Source organism: Pteronotus mesoamericanus, unplaced genomic scaffold, assembly GCF_021234165.1.
Source record: "Pteronotus mesoamericanus isolate MK-2021 breed Mesoamerican mustached bat unplaced genomic scaffold, CSHL_Meso_final contig_74, whole genome shotgun sequence".
Taxonomy (NCBI): domain Eukaryota; kingdom Metazoa; phylum Chordata; class Mammalia; order Chiroptera; family Mormoopidae; genus Pteronotus; species Pteronotus mesoamericanus.
In genome coordinates this window covers 36,760,427-36,785,218 of record NW_026555247.1, presented here as the reverse complement: position 1 = coordinate 36,785,218, position 24,792 = coordinate 36,760,427, and the positions used below count along the sequence as shown (strand labels likewise).

At 39.7% G+C, this 24,792-nt stretch overlaps 1 protein-coding gene across 2 annotated transcripts; it reads right to left on the bottom strand.

Moving 5' to 3' along the window:
• Positions 1-2,530: 2,530 nt before the first annotated feature.
• On the bottom strand, positions 2,531-21,282 carry SERPINB7 (serpin family B member 7). Of its 2 annotated transcripts, XM_054583882.1 has the most exons (7): positions 21,115-21,282; positions 16,489-16,539; positions 15,803-15,919; positions 10,328-10,445; positions 8,093-8,235; positions 5,128-5,274; positions 2,531-2,929 (listed from the first exon to the last, which is right to left on the bottom strand). In XM_054583882.1, the coding sequence occupies exons 1-7, from the start codon at positions 21,280-21,282 to the stop codon at positions 2,531-2,533; spliced, it is 1,143 nt and encodes a 380-aa protein (XP_054439857.1). The 2 variants fall into 2 exon arrangements, with proteins under 2 accessions (XP_054439857.1, XP_054439859.1); XM_054583884.1 differs by lacking the exon at positions 16,489-16,539.
• Positions 21,283-24,792: the final 3,510 nt, after the last annotated feature.

Here is a 24,792-nt window from a genome sequence, read left to right as displayed (position 1 = left end):
ATTGCACTACAGAGGCTTTAAGGGGCTTCCATTAAGTTACTGGAATTAGAGTGAAATTTCACTGCCCCCTCCACCCCCCGCTAGTCTACTGTTCGCGTTAATGGAGTATCTCAGTCTTAGAAGGTCAAGTCACCTTAGGAAAATGCCTTGTTTGCCCTGATGTTCTAAAAAGGGAAGGAGACTCTATATGGTGAGGTGAGCATCTGCAAAGAAACACTTGTAATTGCTGGTTCTGAGTGATAATATAAATAGAAAAGCTGTCATTCCTTCTGCTGTTGACTTAATTTATAGAATGTCTTGCTAGCCTCCGGAGACCCAGCTGCAATGTCTCCAGGCTGAAGGGTGTGGTTCCAATAAAGCAGCCTGAAGAAGTCCTACACAGAAGAGAGCAAGTTTGAATAATTTTACGGGCAGGGTGGTTCACGTTTTATAGAAATGTTGCCACTTGCTTGGAAAGCTATCGCTCTCTTCATAAAGCCAAATTCTGTAAGACATCAGCATATTTCTATTGCCTGCTATCATATAATTAAGACTGGAGGGGGGGTAGGCAAAAACTAGGGCTGAGATGGGGTTCGAGTTCACAAGAAAATGGAAGTAAATGTCCAGGTCAGGACCTCGTTCTCAGTGTGTGAGGCACTTGGCCGACTGGTTTTTCCTCCTTTGCTCAGCTGTCTAGGAAGACTACCCCTCTGGGTAATTCATACGGTCGCCCTACAGCCCAAAACCTTCCTCTGGCTATGCCAGATTTTTCTAATTGGGTCCACCGCATCCAAAAAAACAGGTTTGTCCGGCTGAAGGACAGTTAGTTGAAATAGCCTTTCATGGGTCTTTTTAACAGAGAGCTTTTAAATCAGACAAACTTGAGTTTTCACATGAACTTTGCCTTTTGTTATACACCTGAGTAACTTATTTGACTTCTATGAACCTAATTATAGACTAGGAACCCTAGCAGAGACCTGACAAGGTTATTGGGGGTGTTCAATATGATAATGAAAACGAAGCCTCTAAAAAAGAAAATTATCCAATAATGTTTGTCTTTCCTCCCCCTTTGTAGGGATTATGGATTTAACTTAAATAAGAAGAGAAAGACTTGAGAAGAAAACCATCGGGTCCCCTAATTAGTCCTACAAATGGGGGAACTGACATCCTCCTAAAGACAGAGTCTAGGAGTATGTTATTTTTGAATGGCAATAGGTTGGAATGGAGTTAATCAGAAAGAACAGTTTCTCCCCGCTGCTCCCCTCAAAAATACCTGTGAAGATCTCTGAAAGACATAGTCATTTAAAGGGTGGCAGGTCGGTGACCAAATTATTTTAGTCTGCAGCTCCTCTATAGCTTTTAAATTATGTCTCACATTCACTCTTTCATGCATATTCACAGGTTCCACCATATTTGTTGAAAGTTGAGTACCTGCCAGGTCTCGCACTGAGCACCACAGAGCAGTACCTTACGCTTTTAGGAAGTTCAGTATGGCCTACTGATTCTCAATTTATTTCTAATCTGCTCTGTAAAGCTACCTGCGACTTACCATAAATATTCATGTATGCTAATCTTTCCCTCTTAGGAATTGAAATTTTAGTATTTAAAATGAGCCCATGTAATCAGCTGTAAAAGTAACTTCCATGTATCATAAATGAACAATATTTAACAAAATCAGGTTTATATTTGGAAAGCATTCTTTCTTTTTCATTGCTTGCTTGCTTGCCCTAGAAAACACAAGTGCTGTCAGTCTCCCCATTGGTCATCGGAGAGCAATCACACCGCACAGTTATGCTGTATTTCTTTATTCTGATAAATAAAGAAACACATGTAAACTACACAGCATATGAAATAACATACTGTAAATAACAACTGCAACAGTTAAAAGGTATTTAATATTTGAAAAAAAACTATGTACATATTAAGTCTCCATCAAGGAAAAGCCGAAAGACACTCACTCACTTGAAGTTATTAACAAAATATTTTGGTTGGCCCCAATCCCAAGTCCCTATTTTTTTTTTTTTTCTCATTTAGAGACTGAGTCCACATCAGTGTCAAAGTCAACTTGAATGTCTTCTTAGACCAGCAAGGAGAAGTCATCCCTCACCTTCATTTCTGGCAGCTGGGCTTACTTTCTAGACCATTTCCAGTAAAGACTAGACTGTCAGTGACACCTATGGAGTTTCAGAAAAGATCTCAGGGCTGCTTCGCTGTTGTCATTACCAGTGGAGCCCATGTCCGCCAAGCCCAGGTGCCATGCCCAGACCTGTGCGCAAGTGACTAAGGGGCAGACTGGTAGACACGAGTGTGGGCAGAAAGACAATGAAACTATAAATAGGTGAGGCAGATGGTGGTAGAAATGCTAAAAGCAAGATTGGGATAATCAACCAGGTGTCTGAGAAGGGTTCAGTCACCAAAATCATCTGCTGACCAACATTAGAAGAAAGTAACCTAAAGGAAACACCTCATGCTTCCCATTAAACTATATCTATTCACTGGTGGCAGTTCCTTGATGTTGGTGGGACTATCATAATAGCAACCAATTGGATCGTCAAGGGCAAGAGACTTTGCCACTAAACAAGATGACATCATTCTTCCTGATGACAAATAAGAAGGGGTGATCCGCCCGGAACACTGTAGACTCGGGGAGGAACTTTTCTACGATGTTGTTTCCTGAGACAACCGCCGCCTCTGTACCATCCTCATTCACCTCAATGTGGGACTTGTGCATCAGTTTTGACAGATACAGGCGACCTCCTGAAGCTATGCCAGAGAAGTCAGCTCGGGATTCCTCAAAGATATCTTTCAGCCCTAGGGCTTTTAAGTAGCCTTTGATTTCATAGTCCTTCTCTATCTTGAACTGAGGAAGAAACACCTTGACATACTGGGGGCTCATTTTTCTTGGATCGGTCCATTTCATTAGATTCCTAAAAGTCAGTTGGTTTTCAATCTGTAAGAACATGTAAAAGGCAATTTAGAGCCATGTGGTTAAGAAACAAATGAAACAACAACTACAAAGATATGGTTTTTCATAATTACCCTCTCCTGGATACTGTATTTAAGTGTAAATATGTGAATGGGTCCCAGAGGGTTTGGAAAGGGGAAATGAGGAAAATGGACAGTTCAAGCATTCTTTAATGAATCACATGTTTAATTTGTTCTGCTATGACAAGCTATGATTTAATTGTATAATTGTATTCCAGGGCATTTCTGTTCTCTGCCCACATAAGAACATATATAGAATTTGGGAATCAGAGATCATCAGAGGGAGAAAAGAGCTCAGTAGTTGTTTATTATTTTTCCTTTTTTTTAATTGTTGTTCAGTTACAGCCTAAGGGCCCATCAGTAAATGAGTGGATCAAAAAACTGTGGTACATTTATACATGTACCATATGGAATATTATGCAACAGAAAAAGAGAAGCTCAGTAGTCATTTAAATCAGTGTTACCTGACCATTTCCTCATCAAGAAAGACAAAAAATGATCTTGTTTGAGTACCTCACAGGAGTAACCAATGGAACAAACCCCAAGTGACCTGAGGCAAGGAACGCGGAGCTCTAGCCTCAAGGACCTCGATGATCGACATCTCCCAGCACAGTCCCCTACACTATCAGGGAGCCTTGGATCCAAATGGACTCTCCTACTCAACACATGGGACTGCTGAAACTCCAGAGAATGTCGGGAGACTTGCCCAAGGGGCGCAGCTAGAAGACTTAGTTACATAGCTAGGAGCCTATGTTTCTTTCCAACAACATCTGCTGTTCAATGATTCACATATTAAATCCACCAACTCCTGAGAATTAGTCATAGATTTTTCCAGGCTTATAATGGCAAGGTTTTTTTCATGCACATTGTCTGCAGGTCTTATGTATGGGCATTTGCTCTCAAATTCAAGTTCACTGGAATCCTAAAAAGATTTTCATAGCTATTCAACCTTATCTGTATTCTGATCAAGAATCCGAATTTATGTAATCAAATATAGGCTTATTCAAATTCTCTGTGTGTAAATTATCCATTTTGAAGTTAATCTGTCTTAACTTTTTTATTCTGAGTTAGAATTTTTTCTCATTTGGCCCACTGCAAAGCCAACTTCCTCAACATTATTTAGTAATACAGGATTATGTTGACAAGTACATGCATGCTAATCTGATCCACACAGTAGGCAACCTATTATAGAAAAAGACAACTTAGGCAATAAGTACAAAGACAAATCTATCTTTTGACTTACCTACTGCTTGTTTTATCTAAGCTACCTTTTTTTATTATTACAGATTGTTTGAAGTTAAAATAATTGATGTGTGCTACAATCTCATTGGTATGAAGATTGCCAAGTGAATTATTTAAAGAGAGTACCAACATTTTATATTGTCACACTTTTAATTTTAAAATGCCAGCTTTATGACATTTCACTTGCTGTTCATTCCAAACAAGGTGATATAAATGAAGCACTTGGCACATAGTAGGTGCAAAATAAGTAGCCCTTTTGATAGGAAGCACAAAGAAAGAAGATGAGACCTAGGTTTTGGGATTGCAAGCTGCAGACGGAGGGGGCCGAACTCCTGACGAGGAGGAGAGGATGAAGGGCTGAAAGAATATGGGGACCTGAGATACAGCAGTGATGCCTGGCTCACATGGCCACCGCTGCCTGCCGCTTGCACTGTGCTGGTCGATTGCTGTTGCTTCATCGGTCACAAGGCCGTCCCTAACCTCTGCTTTTGGTAGAGACACAGCGGTGCTGAGTGAGAGCACACATTTTAATTCTCAAAGGGCGAGGACCTCAAAACTCCATCACATCATTCCTGCCTGAAAATTCTTAGTCTGTCAAAATTTCAATAGACACGAAAGAGACAGTTTTCATGGCCAAAAGCAAAGAAGACAAAAACTCATGCCCTTTCTCCTCCATAGCTGAGATTTGCGATTTTCCAACTATTTAAATAAAATTATGTTAATCCAGGGTAAGGCAATCCCAACACCTGTAACAATGCCTGGCACCCAGTAGGTACTCCTTAAATATTTGTCAAATAAACAAATAAGCGGGTCAGTCTCTAATATTCCAACAACGTGAAATCTTCAAGCTGATGGATGAACACACAGCTAACAGTACCCTAAAAGTCATCCCCACCAGCGAAAGCGGGAGTGGCAGCTTACCTGGGAGAGGTCACTCTCAGGCAGCATTACATACATACTTATGCCCCCATGATATCTGAGTTCAAGGACTTGCATATACGGGTCCTGAATGACGGACAAATTGAACATCCGCTCTTGATACATCATGGCGACTGTTTTCCTAGAACACTGGAAGGCAAGTCACAAAAACATTTTAATGAGCCCACCTTGTTCCACTTACTGAGTGGGACAAAAAGAAGAATGACTCCAGTTTCTGTCCAGTTGGTCCAATAGGTTTTTCCTGACACGTTACCGATGGTGGTTGGGTTGGTGCACATCTCAGTGGTGACAGCACAGACTTTGACTGCCAGCTGTGTGACCTTGGGCAAGTCACTTCACCTCTCTGTGCCTCCATGTCCCATCTATACACTGAGTGTAACGACAGCCTCTACTGCACAGATTATTGCAAGGATTATGAGAGTTAATATTATATCCAGGACTTAGGACATTACCCGGTACTGAGTGTTTTATCTGAAAATATCTACATAATAAATAATAAATAACTATTCAATACCATTACAATTAAAAATTAATGCTATAGTTTTTTCTCTCATCAGAAGTAAACTATAGATAGTACTATCAAAATCACACAATTTAAAAATAAAGTCTTACAGAAAGATTTTTAATTCCTGTAAAATGCCTGACACTATTGCTCAAGGTAACTTGGAGGAAACACAGCAGCTCCCACCTTGAGGATATGATCTGTAGATGTGGAAACACCATGGAGGTGTAATAATCCATCCTTTTCCTAAACGATCCTGCGACTCTGAACGCTTGTCACCTTGCCTGTCATCCCTCCCTTTAGCACAGAAAGTTCTGCAGCAGGAAGGCAGATCGTTGTCTGTGCTGGAGCCAAAGGGCTTCCCCCTCTGGAAAGGATTTCCTTTTTGACTGAGAGTTTGAATCTCAGAAAGGACACAGCTGGAGCAGTTGTGGGGGAAAATGCCTAGAGACACAGATCAGTCCAAGTGAGCCTGGTGCAAATGCAGGCTGGCACGTCCTAGCCACAGTATTGCAATTCCGCACGGGACAAGAGCCGCACAGCAGAGTTTCGCTGGAGAAAGGCTGAAACAAGGCTTCTTGGCAAAGAGGTCATTTCCCCAAAACCGACATCAGTGATACAGAGTACACAGTCAATTAGAAGCTCTGCACTACACCTGTATCAGAAGGGACGGAAGACAGGCAAGAAGATTATTTCATACAGTTATTACAAACACGGCAGGGGACAGTCACGCCATGTCTTCACTGAAGGAAATGAATGCACAATGCAGCCTACTCTGTTAACAACGCCAGCCCCATCCCTAAAATCCCAATTCAAAATCCTAATGTCCTTCCTGTTGCAATTACACAGATAATGTCTCTAAGAACAGAGCTGCATTTTATTAGGATTTATTATATTACCGTTTTTCACATACAAATTTAAAAACATTTCTGTGCACCTCTCTTTACTCCCACAGAGCCTCCTGCACTGCGAACTCACCCTTCACACCCCGCTGTCGTCAGGGACTCGAGGCTGCAGTCTGTGCAAGGAGGTGCAGGGAGGGGCCATCACCAGAGCCAGCCTGGGGGCCACCCTGGTCCCTGTCTGCTCTGCGCTCAAGTCCTCCGCTCCTTCCTCTCAGACACCTCCCAAATGCCTTCCTCCTGCCACACCTGTGGTTCCAGCCTACCTGGGTGGCCTTTTACGCCCCGCCTCCTCACTCGTCCAGGGACCTTTCCTTCCTCCCGGCCCACAGCACCCCTGTGTCGTATCCTTCCGAGGTGGGACAGTGCAGAAAGAGCATTTCAGTAGCATTTTCTACTTGAAAGATAAGACTAAGTGTAAAGTTAAAGCTGAACTTTACCGCAGCATAATAGACTGAGGGATGGATAGATGTACCAGAAGAGAATTAATGGAGTCCCTTTGCTCCACTTGTGAGGTCTCCAGTGGGTAAGTCAATGTGCGGAAGACAAGGCAGCTTCTTCTATTTCCGTTGCTGTTCAGTTGCGCTGTCCCCGTTTCCCCGCACTGCTCGCCCCTGCCGCTCCCACTCCCCACCCTCCAGCCACAATCCTCCTCCCTTTGGCCTTTGTCCATGGGTCCTTTATACGCAGTCCTTGACTTGGTCCATCCTCCTCTTTCCCCCGAGAACCCCGACGTGGTATTTCTGACTCCAAGGCCTTTTTAGTTTCTACTATGCTAAAAATTATTATGTACAAATTGGTTAAAAAAATATGTACTTCATGAAGGTTGTTTTAAATCCAAGAGAATTAAATGATGAAATGGATATAACCAATACTTGGAAATGCATAACTCTAGTAAACATAATTTCATGTTTTGTAAAAGAAAACATGTATTTGCTTTAACTCAGAAAAAATCATGAATCGTAAATGACTCTAACTGTGCCCCCCGCAGTGAGCATCACGATAAATAAAACTTATGCTTTTGTCATATTTTCTTCCTAAAGGCCCCCCTACCGGACTATCTTTGAATAAATTCATGTTATTACTTTTCTCAATTTCAAATATATTTTAAGAAATATCAGTTCACAGGACACCTCCACGAGTATGTTTTCCATAATCTGCATCAGCAGGAAAATAGAAAGCTTATTTTTCAAGCACTGGACCGTGACAGGGATGTCTGGGCTTTCGGCGTCTCTGGGCCACGCTGGAGGAAGAGCCGTCCTGGGCCACACATTAAATACATTGCAACATGTAACCACAAAGAAATCTCATAATGTTTTAAGGAAAGTACAATTTTGTGTTGGGCCGCATTCATAGCCATCCAGGGCTGCATGCCGCCCACAGGCCACAGGTTGGATACTCCTGCACATTGTGTTATTGTTAATGCAGCAGAAAAATGAGGAAAATGTGGGTGAACCCAGCATTTGTCTACATAAATACCACAACTGCTGTGAAGAAATACTATTGGCAAAAAAAATACCCTGCATGAAATCGAGTCCCATACCTTGGGAGACTTGAAAGGGCAATGCATGGTGTCACTCTTTATGAAGGCTGACTCCCACTGGCCTTTGAAGTACACGGCATTTACCAGCACCATCACCGCAGACGTGCTGAAGCTTTCTTCGTGAATGACGTTCTTGATCTTGCCTTTTGAGAAATAAATTGAGAAAAAAAAGTTAAGTTTTTAATGTAAATTTAAAAAAAAATTAAGATGGGATAAGCATACTTTTCTTGTCATGGAATTATAAATAATTATCATAGTCATAGCAATCTACAACCAATGACTCTGTCCAACATTTTTTAAATGCTTTATGTGCAATATTTTGTTTCTGCCTCACAAAATCCCTGTGAAGTAGGCACCATAATTGTTTCTCCTCTTTCTGTCAAACTGGGCAGGGAGAGGGTAAGTGATTTGTACGAAGTCCCACAACAAGAAGTCCTCGCAAGAGGATTCCCACCCAGGAGACAATTCCCTGACCCTCTCCCTGTTCACAGGCACCAGGCGGCCTTTATTTCGTGGATGAGACACAGCACTTCATCCCGCTGAAAGAGCTAATTCTTTCTTTCATTCCACAGTCATGAGATTTTTCCTAAATGACTTGCACTACATAGTCTTGGCACTTGAATCACGCCAGTGAAAGACACAGTCCACGCCATCCTTGCGTGCACACTCCACATGCAGCTGCTACACGTGCAGGCTCAGTGTGTGGTGGGATGGGGCCAGAGGTACCCTCTCCAGCAGGGCCACCTGCTGAGCTGACCGGAAAGAGTGAAATGGACCTGTGGAAACCCTGACGTTATAGGGAGAGTAAAGCTGGAGACAGTGGAGTCAGGGGCCAGGTAATGAAGAGCCTTCAATGTCTGGTGAAAATTTTGGATTATCCTAAGGACAGTGGCTATTGTTCATGATTCTTTGGAAGACAAGAAAGGGCATGGTAATGACATATCAGATTTGTATTTCAAGAGGATGGCTCTGGTAGTGTGTGTGGGGGAGGGGGGGGGTGGCGATAAGACCTAAGTGGGTCTTTGGCAATATTGGCAGCATTTGAAATGTTTCCCCAAATGAGTACTGAGTACACATGCTTATCAAAATGAGAGCAATTCTATATATACATATATATTTGCATGGAAAAAGAAGGAACAGAAATAAATGGCCCAGATGGAGAAAAGTATTGGTAATCTGATACCTTTAGATACTAAAGAGCAAATAGAAGCCCACTCAGTTATTAGAAAAGTAATGTCATAGTTTTTCCTGATGCATGAATAGTAGATATTTAGGAAGTATGGCGCTAATGGCCAAAGTAACCCTCAACTGATGTAATGATGAATTAAGGAACAAGAAGAAAATTGAGACAATGTATTCTTCCTCCCAGGACCAATTGTATGCTGCTGAATGTTTGCATTTAACAGTATAAATCACATCTCATATTTCTATCACAGAGCCAGACTCAGCAAATACATGTATATTGGTCAGATTATCAAACAAAGCCAAGCCTTAGGTAAAGAAATAGCTAGCTTTGGAGTCAGTCGATGAACAAAAAGGCAAGGAACAGATCTCCTTATTTGCTTTGCACAGGACATTAGTTGTGACTCAGTGTTAAGTTGTGAAAGAGACCAAAAAAAAGATGCTCTTTTTCTTGAAGGTACTATCTGTGCTACATATACTATTTTGATAAATAAAAATAATTTTTAAATTAAAGACAAAGTATGCATCCTTAGAAAAAGCAATCACATGAAATATATTTTTTAGACAGTAGGAGGTCATAATTTTAATAAGATCCTCCAGTCCAAGAAGGAGCAGTAAGATGCTAGATTGGTTATTAGAGTGAAATATGTTGTGGTCATTAAAAACAATGTCCTGCAAACTACTCTTAGACTGGTTCACTAACCAGGTATAAGATATTGAGGATAATGGAGTAAATTACCTTATCACTAATTTATGAAATGGCCACAATAAAACCTATTTGTCTCACAAGATTATTTCCCAATCAAACGAGAAAACATAATAGCCAAGACTTCTTAAGAGTATAAAGCATTCAAATTATTAGGATTGCTCACCACCGCATTGCAGACAGATTTTAAAACAATTTTAAAAAAACAACAGTCATTATTTTGGATGATTTTGGATCATTATTTTGGTTCCTTCTATGTGCAAAAGACTCCTAACTAGAACGTTGACAGTTCCCAGTACTCACAAATAACTGACAAATCTCGTAGAAAAATCGAGCATTGCACTCACCATGTGTCTCATCTTCAACCCACTTATTAATCTTATATCTGCTGTCTTGTACAGCATTTGTGAAGTCAACACGTTCCACTTTGGCCTTGTATAATTTTTCAGCGCACTTAATAAATCCCTATAAATACAAATAATATACAGTTCTATAAGGAACATGCAGTTCTTATATTTACAAATCACCACCAATGAAGCATATAAAAAATATATTCTTGAATTTGCCTCTTTATTTTCACCACTTTACATGAGGATTCATTCCTGCCCCAAAAGCGAGGGAAATACAACTAGAAATAGGGAACCGGCTAGTGGCAAAGCAGGACAACGCGAGCACCCTGTTAAATTTAAGTTTGTCTGAAATGGACTGGGGCAGACTAATAGGGGCCATGGCTAATGCCCACCCCCTTGCCTTTACTGCTGCTTTCTCACCATAAATATTTCACAGGCCTCCAAATTTGTGTCCCTTGTTTATGTCATCGCTTCCTACTGAACACTTGCCAAGGCTGCTCCCCGTCCTCACAGTAACACCCAAACCCCAGGCCCGGCCTGTGAGGCTCTGCGGGTCTGCACCGCTCTCCCCGCATTTCTGGCCACCACCCCCGTTGTGCTCTGCTCCGCAGCCGGAGCCGACTGCAGGGAGCTCCTCCAAAGTTTCGTGTGTCCCACCTCCCGGAGGCCATTGCACAGCATTCATCCCGCCGGCAGTGCCCCATTGTGCCCCATATTTCTGTCTTACTCATTTTCTAGTGCCAAGCATAGATGTCTCTCCTTGAGAGAAGGCTTCCCGGGGCCCCTCCTGTGTCCTCCACTAATCCTTCGCTTCATTTTCTGATCAGCTGTTATCACACTGCATCTTACTAACATGGGAGATTTCTTGAGCCTCTCACAAAACAGTAAATTCAGTGAAATCGAGCCCATTGTATTCCCAGCCCCTGGCACATTGCCTTGCACACAGTAGGCGTTCAAGAGTATTTATTGTTTTTAATAAAAAGATACCATAACAAGCTCATTTGGCAATATACCAGTAGTACAACAAATACACACATATACATTTTGAGGGAAATATTTTCATAATTGGGGAAAATAAGAGTCATTGCAAATCATACCCTCATATGTATTGTCAAGGGATATCCTGAGAAATTTTGTAGGATGTTCAACCCTAATACTGAGGATTGGTTAGTTATCCACACTCTGTCCGCAGGATGACATTACCTCTATAAACAAGGCTTTCTGTGTAGTTTCCATAAATAAGGCTCTTTTCATCTCCTGATTCATCCATCCATCCATCCATCCATCCATCCATCCATCGACCCATCCATCTACTCTGACACTGGCTACAAAGAGTACTAAGAACCAGTCCCTGGCCAGAGAAGTTGATGAGTGCAGGGTGTCAGCACTTCCAGAGAATTCTAGAAGAGCTTTGGGCCACCAAGAATTTGTGTGTGTATGTGTGTGTGTGTGTGTGTGTGTGTGTGTGTGTGTGTGTGTGATACATATAATTTTTGTTTAGCCCAGCTAGTCGGGTTTGCTGATCTCCATCAAGTGCTGGTGCTTATGTCCCTCAAAAAGATACATGAAACACGAAAGACAAGGAATGAAACTATTGAGACTGATTGTTGGTCCATATGTTTATTGGCCTTTCAAAGGTGTTCTTTTGTAAAATGTCAGTTCAAGATTTTCTACTGGACTGTTTGTGTTTTCCTTATTGTCTTATAGGAGTTTCTGGTTTTGGAGATCAGTGTTTTGCGGCTTCTCTGTATTGCAAATATGTTCAGCCACTGTGGTTTACCTTTATACTCTCTTCATGATATCCTTCAATGAAAATAAATTCTTAATTGTAATGCCATCTATCCTGTCTTCTTTATCCTATAGGATTAGTGCTTTATATACCCTAAAAGAGAGATTTTTAAAAATCTTTGCTTATCCAAGGTCTTAAGAATAATATTTGTCTTCTAAACACATTGTTGTTTCACCATTCACATGTGTATCTGAGAGCCATCTGGAACTGATTGTTTTTTGTATACAGATAGGTATCAACAAAAGTTCTCTATGGATAGCCAGTTGAATCAATGCCATTTATTACGAACATTGTCCCTTCCATGTTGCTCTGCAGAGACATTCATCATGTGTCAAGTGCCTCTGAGTATGTCTCCTTCACAATTCTCCACTGTGTTCCACTGACTTATTGTCTATCTTTGCAAAAATGCCACCAATCTTCATTATTGTAGCTTTTAAGCCTTAATTTTCAGTAATATAAGCCTTCTGAGTTTTTTTCCTTTTCTTCACAATTAACTTTTCTTACTTCTTCGCATTTCTATGTAAATTTTAAAGTTAGCTCATCAATTTCTCCTAAATCAATTATTTTGAATCTATAAATAAATAGACATCTTTATAAGATTGTGTTCTATCCATAAACAAAATCTACCCTTTGTTTTTAAATTCTTCTTTCTCTTCACAGCTTTTTTGTTTTGTGGACATCTTTCATTAGATTTATTCCCAGGTACTTGATGTTTTAATGTCACTGTAGATGTTATTATTTTTAATTTTATTTTTAATTATGAATAAAGCATAGAAATACAAATAGTTTATAGGCTCACCCTGATAAATTCACTATTTAATCTAATAACTGATTCTTAAAATCTTTTAGATTTTCTACATACACAGCTGTTATCTGTGAACAATGATGATTTTATTTCCTCCTTCCCAATTCAAATCCATTTTACTTCTTTTTCTTCCTGCCTGTGACCTCCAGTTAAATGTTTGTATTGGTTATGACTTCAGCAAAACATTCATGGCAATGTTCCAGAAAACATCCTCATCTTGTTCCTTGTTTTAGGGCAGAAACATCTGGCATTTTACCAAGAATATTTTATGTAGAAAATTCCCTTTCTAGCTCTGACCCGTGTGGCTCAGTTGGTTGGGCGTCATCCCACAAAGTGAAAGGTTGCAAGTTCAATTGCTGGTCAGGGCACAGGCCTGGCTTACAAGTTCAGTCCCCGGTGGGGGCATGTATGAGAGGCAACCAATTGATGTTTCTGTCCCACATTGATGTTTCTGTCCCTCTCTTTCTCCTTCCCTTGCCCTCTCTCTAAAACTAAATAAATAAATTCTTTAAAAAAAATAAAATTCCCTTTCTAGATTGTGAAAATTTTGTTTTCTGCATCTTTTGAATTGAAATTAAGTGCTTTCCCCTTTAATCTCCCACTGCAGTGAATTACTTGTGTTGATTTTAAAATGTTAACTCAGTGTTGAGTCCCACAGTCATCTGCGTCTCCCTACCATATCTTCTACAGGTCATGGTTCTTGGCTCTTGGTCCGCACTCAGGAACTGGTTGTGGACTATTGATAGAAGATGGTACATCAGTGCCACTTCAACTGGAGGTGCCACAGCAATACGACGTATACTTTCCATTTTCAACGCATATCGAAGATTCAAAATTACAAATTAAAAATAGAAGTTGAGAGCCACAGAGACTATTTAGTATAATTCTCTCATTTTTATCAACAAGGAAACTGAGGTTTGAACATATCAACTGACGACCAAAGAGCAATAAAGTGACAGAGTTAGGACTCAGATAAGCCTGACTCTCCACCTGGCACTCTCTTGATTCCACCTGAAGGCCTTTAAAACAGTGGCTCTGTGGTTCGGTCGTTTAGGAGGCCTCCTGACTACATTGAGGATTACAGGGCTGCAGGTTGGAAAGAGTGTCCCTCTGACAGCTCTTGTCTTTCTGTAGGCCACGCTGCTTTCTTCTCCCCATCAGGGACTGTCCCCCGCTGTCAGTGGTCTGCGTGACACTCTTCCTCTCTGGAGTCTGCAAGGTCACAGTCACCTGGTTGAGTTGTTGAATTAAAGATTTTTGACTATGTGTGTCACTGTAAGCAGAGGGGGCTCACTGAGAGGTCCCCATCCCGTGACCAAGAAAAAAGTGTTCTCTTTTTTAAAATAAAATAAAATATAAATAGCTTTCATGAATCAAAGTTCCATTATGGTATCATGAGGCTTACACTGCTCCTCATCTCTCATTTTTGAAAATATCTGATGGTCCTCAAGTTGTAGCGAGAGGAGCACTCCTTAAAGTAAAAATGCCTGGGTGAATTCTACATGCTTACCTATACGTTTAATGAAGATAAAGTACGTGGCTTTTGATTTGTAATAACCAAGTGCTCTATAAGCCTCACTGGTAATCATCTTCACGTTGATAAACAATGAGCTGATTTTGTCTCCATTTTCCAAGTTCTTGGCCAACTGTCACCTTTACTGTGCTTCAGGTGCATTGCTCTGTACACTCACCAAGGACCAGAAAAGGGACCACGCAAGTCTGCCTTAATTAGTAGCATGACAGACATATCAGCTTTCAATTTAAGAGAGCTGACAGCCCTCAGAGACACAGCGGTATGTGTGGGAATAAAGACACAAAATGTGGAGCCAAACATACAGGGTAGCCCCTGTAACACTTGTCTAGGATTCTTTGGAGAAGATAAAAAAACAAAGAGCTCTAATGTTTCATAATTGGCAGACTGCCAAAGGACTTGGGTGTGGTGTGGGAAGGGGCAAAGAATGTGAGTGGGTGACAGACAGAGGAGACAGTAATGGCTGGGTGGAACTCAGAGAGCAGGGAGGATACAAGCAGGGATGAGTCCAGAGATGTCACAGAATAGTTGTCTCAGAACTGGAGAATTAAAAGGGAGAGCAAACGCGCCCAGAGAATCATGGCCACTGTGTCTGCTTGCATTGCACTAACCAGTTGCTGGTTGTCACGGCGAGGGTGGCTCTAACGCATGTGTTGAACGTAGCAACATACAGAGTGCATTCTGGTCTGCTGATCTCTGGATGAACATGGTACTATGATAAATGAATTGATCTTAAAACAGCATATAGTAAGGCTGAAATTTAGGCTGCTGACCTCAAGAGAACCTACTCCCCACCTCTGTGTCCAGTCTGAGCTGCTCCTCTGCCAATGGCTGGCCTCCTCTGGCTATGTCTCTTGCTAGGAACTCTTTTTATAAATGGTCTTACTGAAAAGATAAGTAATTCAGAGCTGCAAGGAGAAATGAAAGGGCATGGCTGAAAAAAAAAAGGTAAATTCAACACTGGAGATATGAAACTACCCCAGGAGACACAAAGCTCAGAGGAAAAGTGGACAGACTTTTCCCTCCTGCCCATGGACAGCCCTAAGTGGGCTCTCTGCTTTCCCCTCCCCAGTGACAGCTCCACATCACAGCCAGGGGACAAGTCTCTTTGGTTTTGGAGCCTGTCCGTCTAGTGACCTTGAATATGTGGATCACTCAGGTGAAGTAGTACTTTAAAAACTGGTGATGATATTTTGAATACACCTGAGAATGTAATTACTAATGACAAGAAAAAAATCACCTTTGTATGGCTCAGTAGAAAGATGCAAGCCTTTATCCAGATGCTGGATTGAACATGACTCAGGTCCAGAATGGAAATAACCTTCTAAGACAGGAGGCTGAACTTACCTCATGAATATCAAACACTTTTTCTGCAAAAAGACCATTGGCCATGCTGAGTTCATAATCTTTGTGGAATGCGTTTATATCATAGAGAAATCTTTTCAGTTGAAGTTGGAGTCCTGGCTGTTATTAAAAAGATTTATAAAAATGTATTCTTGGACTGCAAATATATGCACAATCTTATTTATGTAGAAAATAAAACATATATTATAAAAGAATTGAAAAATAATAACACTATAGAAGCAACAAACAATGCCACATAAATCAACAGTTTCTTACTCTTTTTCACAAGTGTCTGTAATCAAAGTTAATTAAAAGATTTACTAAAGTACATGATTAGCCTTAGAATAAAATTATTGACAGAAGATAATGAATTTGCCTACGGTGTATACTAAATAATTCATTTTACCAATGTAAGTTGGCTGTGAGTACCCAAGATAAAAGTAAAATATTTAGTTCCACACTACCGTGCCCAAATCTGGCTGACACACAAGGAAAATATTGGTAAATTAATAATTAAAAAAGAAATTATCAAAAATCATTCTTGAAATACTCACAACATGGAAATCTGAATGAAACATGTTCCTTTGTTTTTAAAGGAAAGAGCACACAATTCAATATATCAGCAAGGCAAGAATTTTTCTAAATTTAGTCTTGCAGTCTGTTTTTCTAAAAGAAGACAGTGCCTTTACCTGACTGTTAGAAGAGTTTCCATGTCCTGAGACAGCATTGAAGTGGAGGACCTGCACACAGAAACAAGGAGAGCAGTTAGCAGGTCATGTTGAACAAGAAGGGATCTGGGGAAACAAAATAAGGTGTAGAGACCTCATTGGTAGTGTGCATGCGTGCATGTGTGCGAGTGTGTGTGCACACTCGTGTGTGTGCGAGAGTGAGCCTGTGGGGCAGGAATGAAACATGCAGCTGCCCTACTGACTTGGTTTAAAAAGGTGGCTCATTGGAGAAAGTATAAACTGGGAGAGTTAAATCAATGGCTACAAATGAGATGCATTTAATTATTTTAGTATACTCATCCTGGAGAGTAATTTAATAATTACTCACTAATTAAACCTAGACAAGGATGAAAAAGGGTCAAATAAAAAATGAAAACTTTGTTTAATCAAGTGGGATGCCAGATTAAAGCTAACCACATAGGCACCAAAGCATAAAACAAAGTAGTTATGTCTAAGTAGAAATTAAGTAGACAATTAAGTAGAAATTCCTAAATCTGAAGCTAAATTGGAACACGGGAGATATAATTTCTGATACTGCAATTATTTGAAAGTAAGCAGTTCTAAGTTTTTCCTTTTTCACTGTGGCTTTCAAAACCCCCATTAATCTAATAATTGCTCTATGCCCAACTCTTGATTTTCTGTTGTATTTTGTCAGAAACCCCTCGCTCCAGGCCCTTACGTCTATGGAATCTAAAATGAAAACAACTCTACAAGGCAGTGATAAAAGTGTACTACCCATGTGACAATCAGCTGGGCAAGTGACTGGACCAAACCGCATGTGTGCTGCCCCCTGGGTGTGGATGGACAGGACACAGAGATAATCGCAGACTCATTTAACTTTTGCTCCTCCAACCAACTGTTGGAAAAGTCTAAATAGCTGCCAGGCACTGGTGGACTTGTTCTACTGTATCAGTTTGTGACTCCTAGAACCTTATTGGTTAGATTTTTGTAAAAATATAGTATGAAGCTTTTCCTTAAGGTGTCCTGTATGCTGTATTTGAACCACATCCCTAGTGAGCAGTCGGGGTAGGCAGAAGGGAAACTTAATTTAAACCAGTCAGTCTTGCTCTCGGTGCCTCTGTAGGGGCTTTCAACATCAAGGCTTCAGATCCCTAATTCATAGCACCATCTTATTGGTTATGGGAAATGGAACAGCTCCCAAAGAGATATGAACACTTAATAGGGCCATGAGTATCACTCTTAGTCCTGGAAACAAGTCACGGAGAGTTGGAACCTACTTCCTTTCTACATCCTCTTAATCTTGAATAATAATTACATGAAGGAGAGAGAGATGTAAAATCAACAAGGCAAATTTAATAAACAAATTAGTTAATTTAAAGTTCACAAGCAGGGCCTTTGCAGGCATCCAAACACCATTCTTGGCAGACTTTGTGTCATATTTTTTTCTCCAATTCAATGATATTATGGATCTTGAAGAACATCAGCCCCCTTTCTCATTTTGCTTTGGACAAGCATGGAGATTTCCAATGGCTTAAAGAATATTGTAGTTATTTCTTCCCAATCAATAATGTTGTGAGGGTCCTTAAACAATTCTGCTTCACAGTTTCGTGGCTTATTTCATGGCTTGTAACTATAACCCCTCTACTAGTGAACGTGGAGCGGTAGCTTGTCATTAAGAGAGGAAGGTTCAATGAAGACCCTTCATTTCCATGGAATCATTTATTTTGTTGTACCAAGGAGAGGAAATAAAAGACAGAGCCCTTATAAATTGGACTATGTCATTATTGTTTTTTCACTCTGCATGATAACACTTATCTTAGAAATAGATGAAGCTTGCTTCTCAGTGCCCCCAAAATGAAAACAAAAAGGTTGCAAACAGAAGTTATCACCAATGATCACCTCAGTGTCAGGTGGAGAGGGAGAGAAGCAAGGGCCAGATGGAGCCCACAGACCTTGAACTTGGGTTGTCCCTGTGTGTCTTTCCTCCCTAAGATGAGGAGTTGGGGGTGGGAAGATCCAGTTCTGTGAGCTTTGAAACAGTTCAGGGAGAAAGATTTAACAAAAAGAAGGCCGAGAAAACTTCAGAAGTCCTAGTTATTATTCTGTAATCTTGAGTAAAATATCAATGGCATTGTGGGAAAACCTTTCTAATAATGTCTGCGCCTCCGAGTTTTAAACATTTCATTCACTGCCTCCTAGAAATCTAGAACCTAGGAATTAATGTGAAGCCCAGTAAGGGGAGAACCTCCCCCTTTTCAGCCAAAATTCCTCCTTAATCTGACTTTTTAAATTTCTTGTAGTTTTCTTTAAAAAACAAAGACCACGTCTATGGCCATACCACCCTGAACAAGCCCAATCTTGTCTAAAAAAAAGTCCTAAAGTTCCATTGGATATATTGGTATTTGGAAGTATACAGATGTACTAGAAAAACAAAATACCATCGTAATGTGTCAGCACTCACAGATCCTAATGTCTTTTCTGAGATAACTCTTGTGGAACCCAGACAACATTATAAAAATCATATGAATCTCCAGAAATCATTCTTCTTAACTTTTGAGAAAAACTTTACTAAGCATCAATATTTAACATCACTCTTTGATTATTTCTAATTTTACTCCATTTTTATATTAATTTTGTTGTTTTTTCCTGACATTTCTAATTCGCTTTTACTAAACTAGACTAGTATAATATCAAGGTGAAACATATCTGTTTTTATGTTTCTTTAAATTCTAAGAAATTACAGATTCAATAATAAAACATCATAGCTACAGATGAATAATGATACCAGTAAATATTTAAATATGATAAATGTTAAATAAAGTTTCAAAGGGCATATTTACCATAACTCAAAGTGCTAGGAGTCCTACACTCTCATATACCCTAGTTTGCCTATGTCAAAAAATCAGATTTTTGTTAAATAACTGGTAACATACTCAGATGAGGGAAAAAAGAGGAAAATTAGGGGCTATACAATGTAAGAAGTTTCAGGATATTTGGATTGGAGGTAAAAAAAAGATACTATGAGACATCTGTATCCCAGCAGGTTTCTACCTGTGTTTTCACACCAAATGACAAAACTATTATATCTTCTCACAGAAGTGGTAAAATCAGTGATATATTATAATGATTACTTTTTGGTGAAACCTAATTGTGTTTTAGAAAATTTAAATTTGTGTAACTTTTAGATACTATTGTAATAAAAAAAATGACTTAGGATAAAAATTTATGACCTCTATTTTAATGGAAATGTCATGCAAGAGAGAAGAGGGGAGAGGAAAGTTCAGAAAAAGAGAAATAAATTTAAAAAATTTTATATGAAAACAAGAAAGTTCAGTAATATTAGAGCTAAATAAAAAATATAAACCTGAACACACAATCTTGTAAATAAATATAGTTTTCTGAGTCTTTCCCTCAAATGGCAAGCAGCTTGCAGCTCACTTTCATCCATGGAACCTCACTCGGGCTGATTCTGGACTTTAATACTATTATCTGTTAAAGGCGCCCTGCTTCATGGTCAGTAGCTGACCCCTCTTTGAGGCAAGAAAATTCAAGGCCAGTCTAGAACAGCTTGTTGTCAGTAAGCAAAGATAATTTAGAGTCATGTGTAAGGATTTATTTGTTTTAATGATTTGTTAAGTGTATTTTTTTATTGTTGGCACTATTCTAGATGTTCCCTCTTTGCCACTCCTTGCTGCCACCCTCCGCCCAGCCCTTGTCCGCCCCCTACCTGCCAGCCTTCACCACGTTGTTGTCTGTATCCATGAGCCATGCGTATATGCACATATATTCTTTGGCTAGTTTAAGGGATTTGTACTGACTGTGAACATTTGAGCATCAGGAAGAAAAAGGACTCTTGGTCCATGATAGTGCTTAAAAGAGACACGTAGATAGAAGCCGTAATGAGGGCAGTCACCAGGCAAAGGGGGTGACAGTGGCCTCCACATGCATTCTGGACCTGGCATCTCTACTGCTACCGAATTTTGAGGACCAATTCCTGAGAGAAGAGAGGGAAACCGCTGCTATTTCACTTCCCTGTGAGCCTGGCTCAGGGCGGTGTACAAGAGTGAGTTAATAAGCACTTTCTAAAGGTGGTGGCGACGATCTGATGACAGTCCAGGAAGGCTGTTATTATCTGGAATGTTCTATCATGCCATTTGTGCCCAGTCACAGCGTTTAAACTAGGACTTCCTTGGTATCTCCTTGGAACTCTTCTTTCTTATCCATATTTATTCAAGCACGGGTTCTCTAACTTTCCTCGTGCACCTAGAGAGTTTCTTAAAATGGGGATTGCGCTGGGCTCCATCCATGGTTTTGGATTCAGTAGGGCTAGGGGAGGCCCAAGCATTTGTATTTCTAACCAGCTCTCCCGGTCATGCTGTCGGTGCTGATCTGGGAAACACGCTTCAGGAACCTGTACTAAAGAAAAGGACCAAAGCTGCAGTTCTGGACATAGCCCTGCTGTCCCCCAGCTGGAAAACAAGGCCTGCGAGCTGCACGCATTCTTCACGTCCGGAGAGGGGCTCGTTGACATGCCCTCACTTCCCTGGGACCGGTGCGATCAAATATTCCCTGGGGGAACATGAGTTGTCCTGAGGGTTAACCGCAGCAGCCACAGCTGAGACTGACCTTATCCATCTGGGCACCACAGTCGCCTCGCGCGCCCAAGCGGACCACGGCCAGGGCAGTGAAGATGCTCAGAGAGGAGAATAACACATTTCCGCTTCCAAGGTTGTTATCCATCTCTCGGAAGAGGTTGAAGCAGAAGTCTGCATTCACTGCAGGAAGGGAGGCCATCGTGAAGTGGAATGCCACCTGAAGAAGGACGAGGACATGAAATGAGTCCCGGAGACATTGTCCATGAATGGCGTGGGCTTTATATTCTTTTACTTTCTAAAAGCTTCATTTCTTCCACCTTGGATGTAACTATCAAATAACTTAGAACAAAAAAGACGTTAATTTGCTCCAGTGTTCTTGTTGCCAACACACGAAAACTACCTCTTCTGGCAACAAAAATATGATACACTCATTTTTTTTTTTACATTAACATTCTCTAGTGCAATGTTTCTGTGTTCCTGCCCATGGTCTCATATTCATACCCAGGACATATTGCCATTTCTTCTTGATGTGGCATTTCTATCCCATGTCCTCTCATAGTTTCATTTGTAAGTCCTAAGCAGACACATTGATGGGGTCTATTCTAAAACCATCCCAGATTTCTAAGCTGAAATAAAGCAAAAGTACTGTTTGCAATAAAGTAAATATTATATTAGTCTGTTAAATGGACTATAGTCCTGGAGATTTAATACAGCATTTCCTTAGTCATTCTCTTCATTATAGCCTGCATACACATTCTTAAAATAATCATACATCCTAACTTTTTTAGGACCATCTTCATTTCCAACATTACGCATCCGTGGTCCTATAAGTATATTTATTATTTTCAGAACTTTTTCTGCTTCTTCTGAGAATGGAAATGTAATTACCATACAGTGTACCACAAACATTCATAAGACTTTCCACCTGAGAAGTCTACCTCTTACTAGAGAACCTAAGGTACAATAGCAAATTTAGAATCCAGGATGAAAATGAGATTATCCTTGAATTCTTGATGTTGTTCCTGCACCCCTCCATGGAATTCTTCCGGGATCTACTGTGGTATTTTGTTTTCTTGCAGACTCATTTCTTGAGTATTTTCCATAATACTCAAACTGATCCTAGTACCACAGTAGAGATTGTCTCAGGCTATGTGAATTCACATGAATACTCCAAATTATTATTCTTGAATATTCTGTGCTATCACACCCCATGGTGTGGCAGGTCCCAAGAGATGTGAACTCTTAAGGGACCGAATCCTAATCCAAACCCTATTGCTAATGATTGTGTGACCTGGGTCAAGTATTTAACTTCTCTGAGGTTTGAAGTTTCATCTTTTTCAGTGAGATGATTTATAGGACAGAAAAACATGTGTCCTTCCACCCTTACACCTGTAAGAGGACCACACCATAACATCTGGGCATCTGAAGTGAGGTGTCAGGGCATGGGGAGGAAGCAAAAAGTCAGAGGGAGGGACACATTTGTGGTTGGAAACAAGAATATTCTAAAACTGTTGTCATATTTACATCACTGAAGTCACAAAAATTTAATGCCTTGGAAAATTAAAAATGACATTAAAATAAGTTTTCAATTCTACTTTACCAAATGGGAGCTTGAGTTTAAAATAAAATTGAGAAAGAACTCTATATAATGCCTGACCCATTGTAGATGGTCAATGGGTTAAAGCTGCTGCATTCATTGTTCTCTATTCTGTCCTGAAAAACACCAACTTAAATATGTCCTGAGTGTTCTGAGAACCCCATATTCTGCACTTGGGAATTCCAAGCCCTGAGAACATCATGGAGGCACAAGTCTAAAACAAAACTGTGTTTCAAAGTCAAATTCAGCTCCCTCTCAATTCACTATGGATCCCACTCTACAGTTATACCCCCAGGAACACAGGGTGAGAAACTCATTTACTCTCAACATACCCTTTACTCCAAGAAAGAACATCTATGTTTTTTTCATAGCTATCCAGAAAAATTTTAACGGATTTCTTATTGAATCCAATGAGCAATGTTGGCATTGCCTAAGGCCCCCAAACTTTTCAAGGATTCAAAAATCATATTTTACATCTGAAAAGTAAGTATTGTTTATAAAAATATGAAAAATGGTAAGATTAAAATTAATGTATATACAAGTAAATACACTAAACTGAAGCATACGTTGGTTTTTATATTGTTTAGTAGTCATAAAAAGTTCCTTAATTTTAGGGAGAAAATGTGAGCCAGATTGTCTTAAAACACTTTCTGAGACTTCATGTTGATTGCTGAAAATCATAATAAATGAAATTAGTCACTCTTAGGAGAGTAACTTTAAATGCAAGGTCATATAATCCTTTTAAACTATTTACAGTGAAAATTATATTTAATAGAGAATTGTGGGTACATTATAATATAATTGGTATAATATGGAGTAAAATCTTCAAAATAAGACCTGAAAGATTTTTAAATGACCCTGTTTGGGGACCTGTTTTATCCAATGTAGTCTGGAAGCTACTTGGTAGTACCACATTCTCAAAGCACAAAAGCACATTTTCCAATACATTTTTCTTTGGTCAAGCTCTAACTTGTCTTGTTTCTTTACAAATTTATGTTTTAGTATTTTACCCCCTAGGGTGAAAAAACTCTTTCAAATAATTCTTTAAGTCACATTTTTTTTAATCCTCACCCCAGGATATATTTTTAAATTGATTCTAGAAAGAGAGAAAGGGGAAGAGAGAGAGAAATATTGACATGAGAGAGAAACCTCGATCAGTTGCCACCTGCATGCAACCCTCACCAGAGATCAGACCCTTAACCTAGTATGTCCCTGACCAGGGATCAGACTGAAGCCTTTTGGTGTATGGGACGAGGCACCAACCAACTGAGCCACCCAGGTGGGGCTGAGTCACAAATTTTCAGTTTCTTTTGGTCACCCTGGTGACTTTCACAAAACATCAAAGAGAAGGGAAGCTACACAGAAGTTGGTGTATTCAAGCATCAAGTATGTATTTTTTTATCACTGAAGCAGAGAAACTATACTAGAGAAATAACCATTATAGAGAAATATGAACCGAGACATTCCTAGACCATTATCAATTCTCAAGCAATGGCTTTTAAAGTGGTAAATGGAATTAGATTATATGTCTTTAAGCATTCTTGTTCATACATGTTGAAAATAAATACCAAAAAGTAAGTTCACTTCACATAATTGATTTTGTAAGCTTTATGCAGTTACGCTGTGGGTTCCAGAAATGAAAGCAAGATTCTCTTCTTCTCATCTGACATAAAGTCTGACTCTTGTTGGCAAATTCAGCACTTAATTTCCATCAAGTGAAAGATAAATAAATATTTACATGATACCAAGCTGTGATTTTTCTTTCTCCTGTAATTTCCTTTCATAGTAACTCTTAAAAAACAACAACAACAAAATACAACAAACCATCACCAAGTATACGATGACTTAGGTCTTAGCTAAATAACTAAAGGAAAGTAAAAACAAAAATAAATTTTAAGCTACAGAAACAATATCAGTATATCTGTTATGTCATTCAAACATAGCAATGAAGAAAAATCTTTTCATATGGTAAAAACTTGGCTTTCAACTAATTTTATATTTTACTACAAATATATCATATTCTTATGTTTCTTACATAAATATTTCAGTTTAATATATTGATATGTAGTTGATTTATAATTTTTAAGTTAATAAAACTCATGAACGTTTTTC

Excerpts from the sequence above, each read along its gene's own strand:
- SERPINB7 (XM_054583882.1), bottom strand. The coding sequence starts at position 21,282 with ATGGCCTCCCTTCCTGCAGTGAATGCAGACTTCTGCTTCAACCTCTTC. Across the intron at positions 15,920-16,488 it reads GAAACTCTTCTAACAGTCAG|CCAGGACTCCAACTTCAACT; the intron begins GTAAAGGCACTG and ends TTTTAATAACAG. Across the intron at positions 10,446-15,802 it reads AAGTGTTTGATATTCATGAG|GGATTTATTAAGTGCGCTGA; the intron begins GTAAGTTCAGCC and ends TTGTATTTATAG.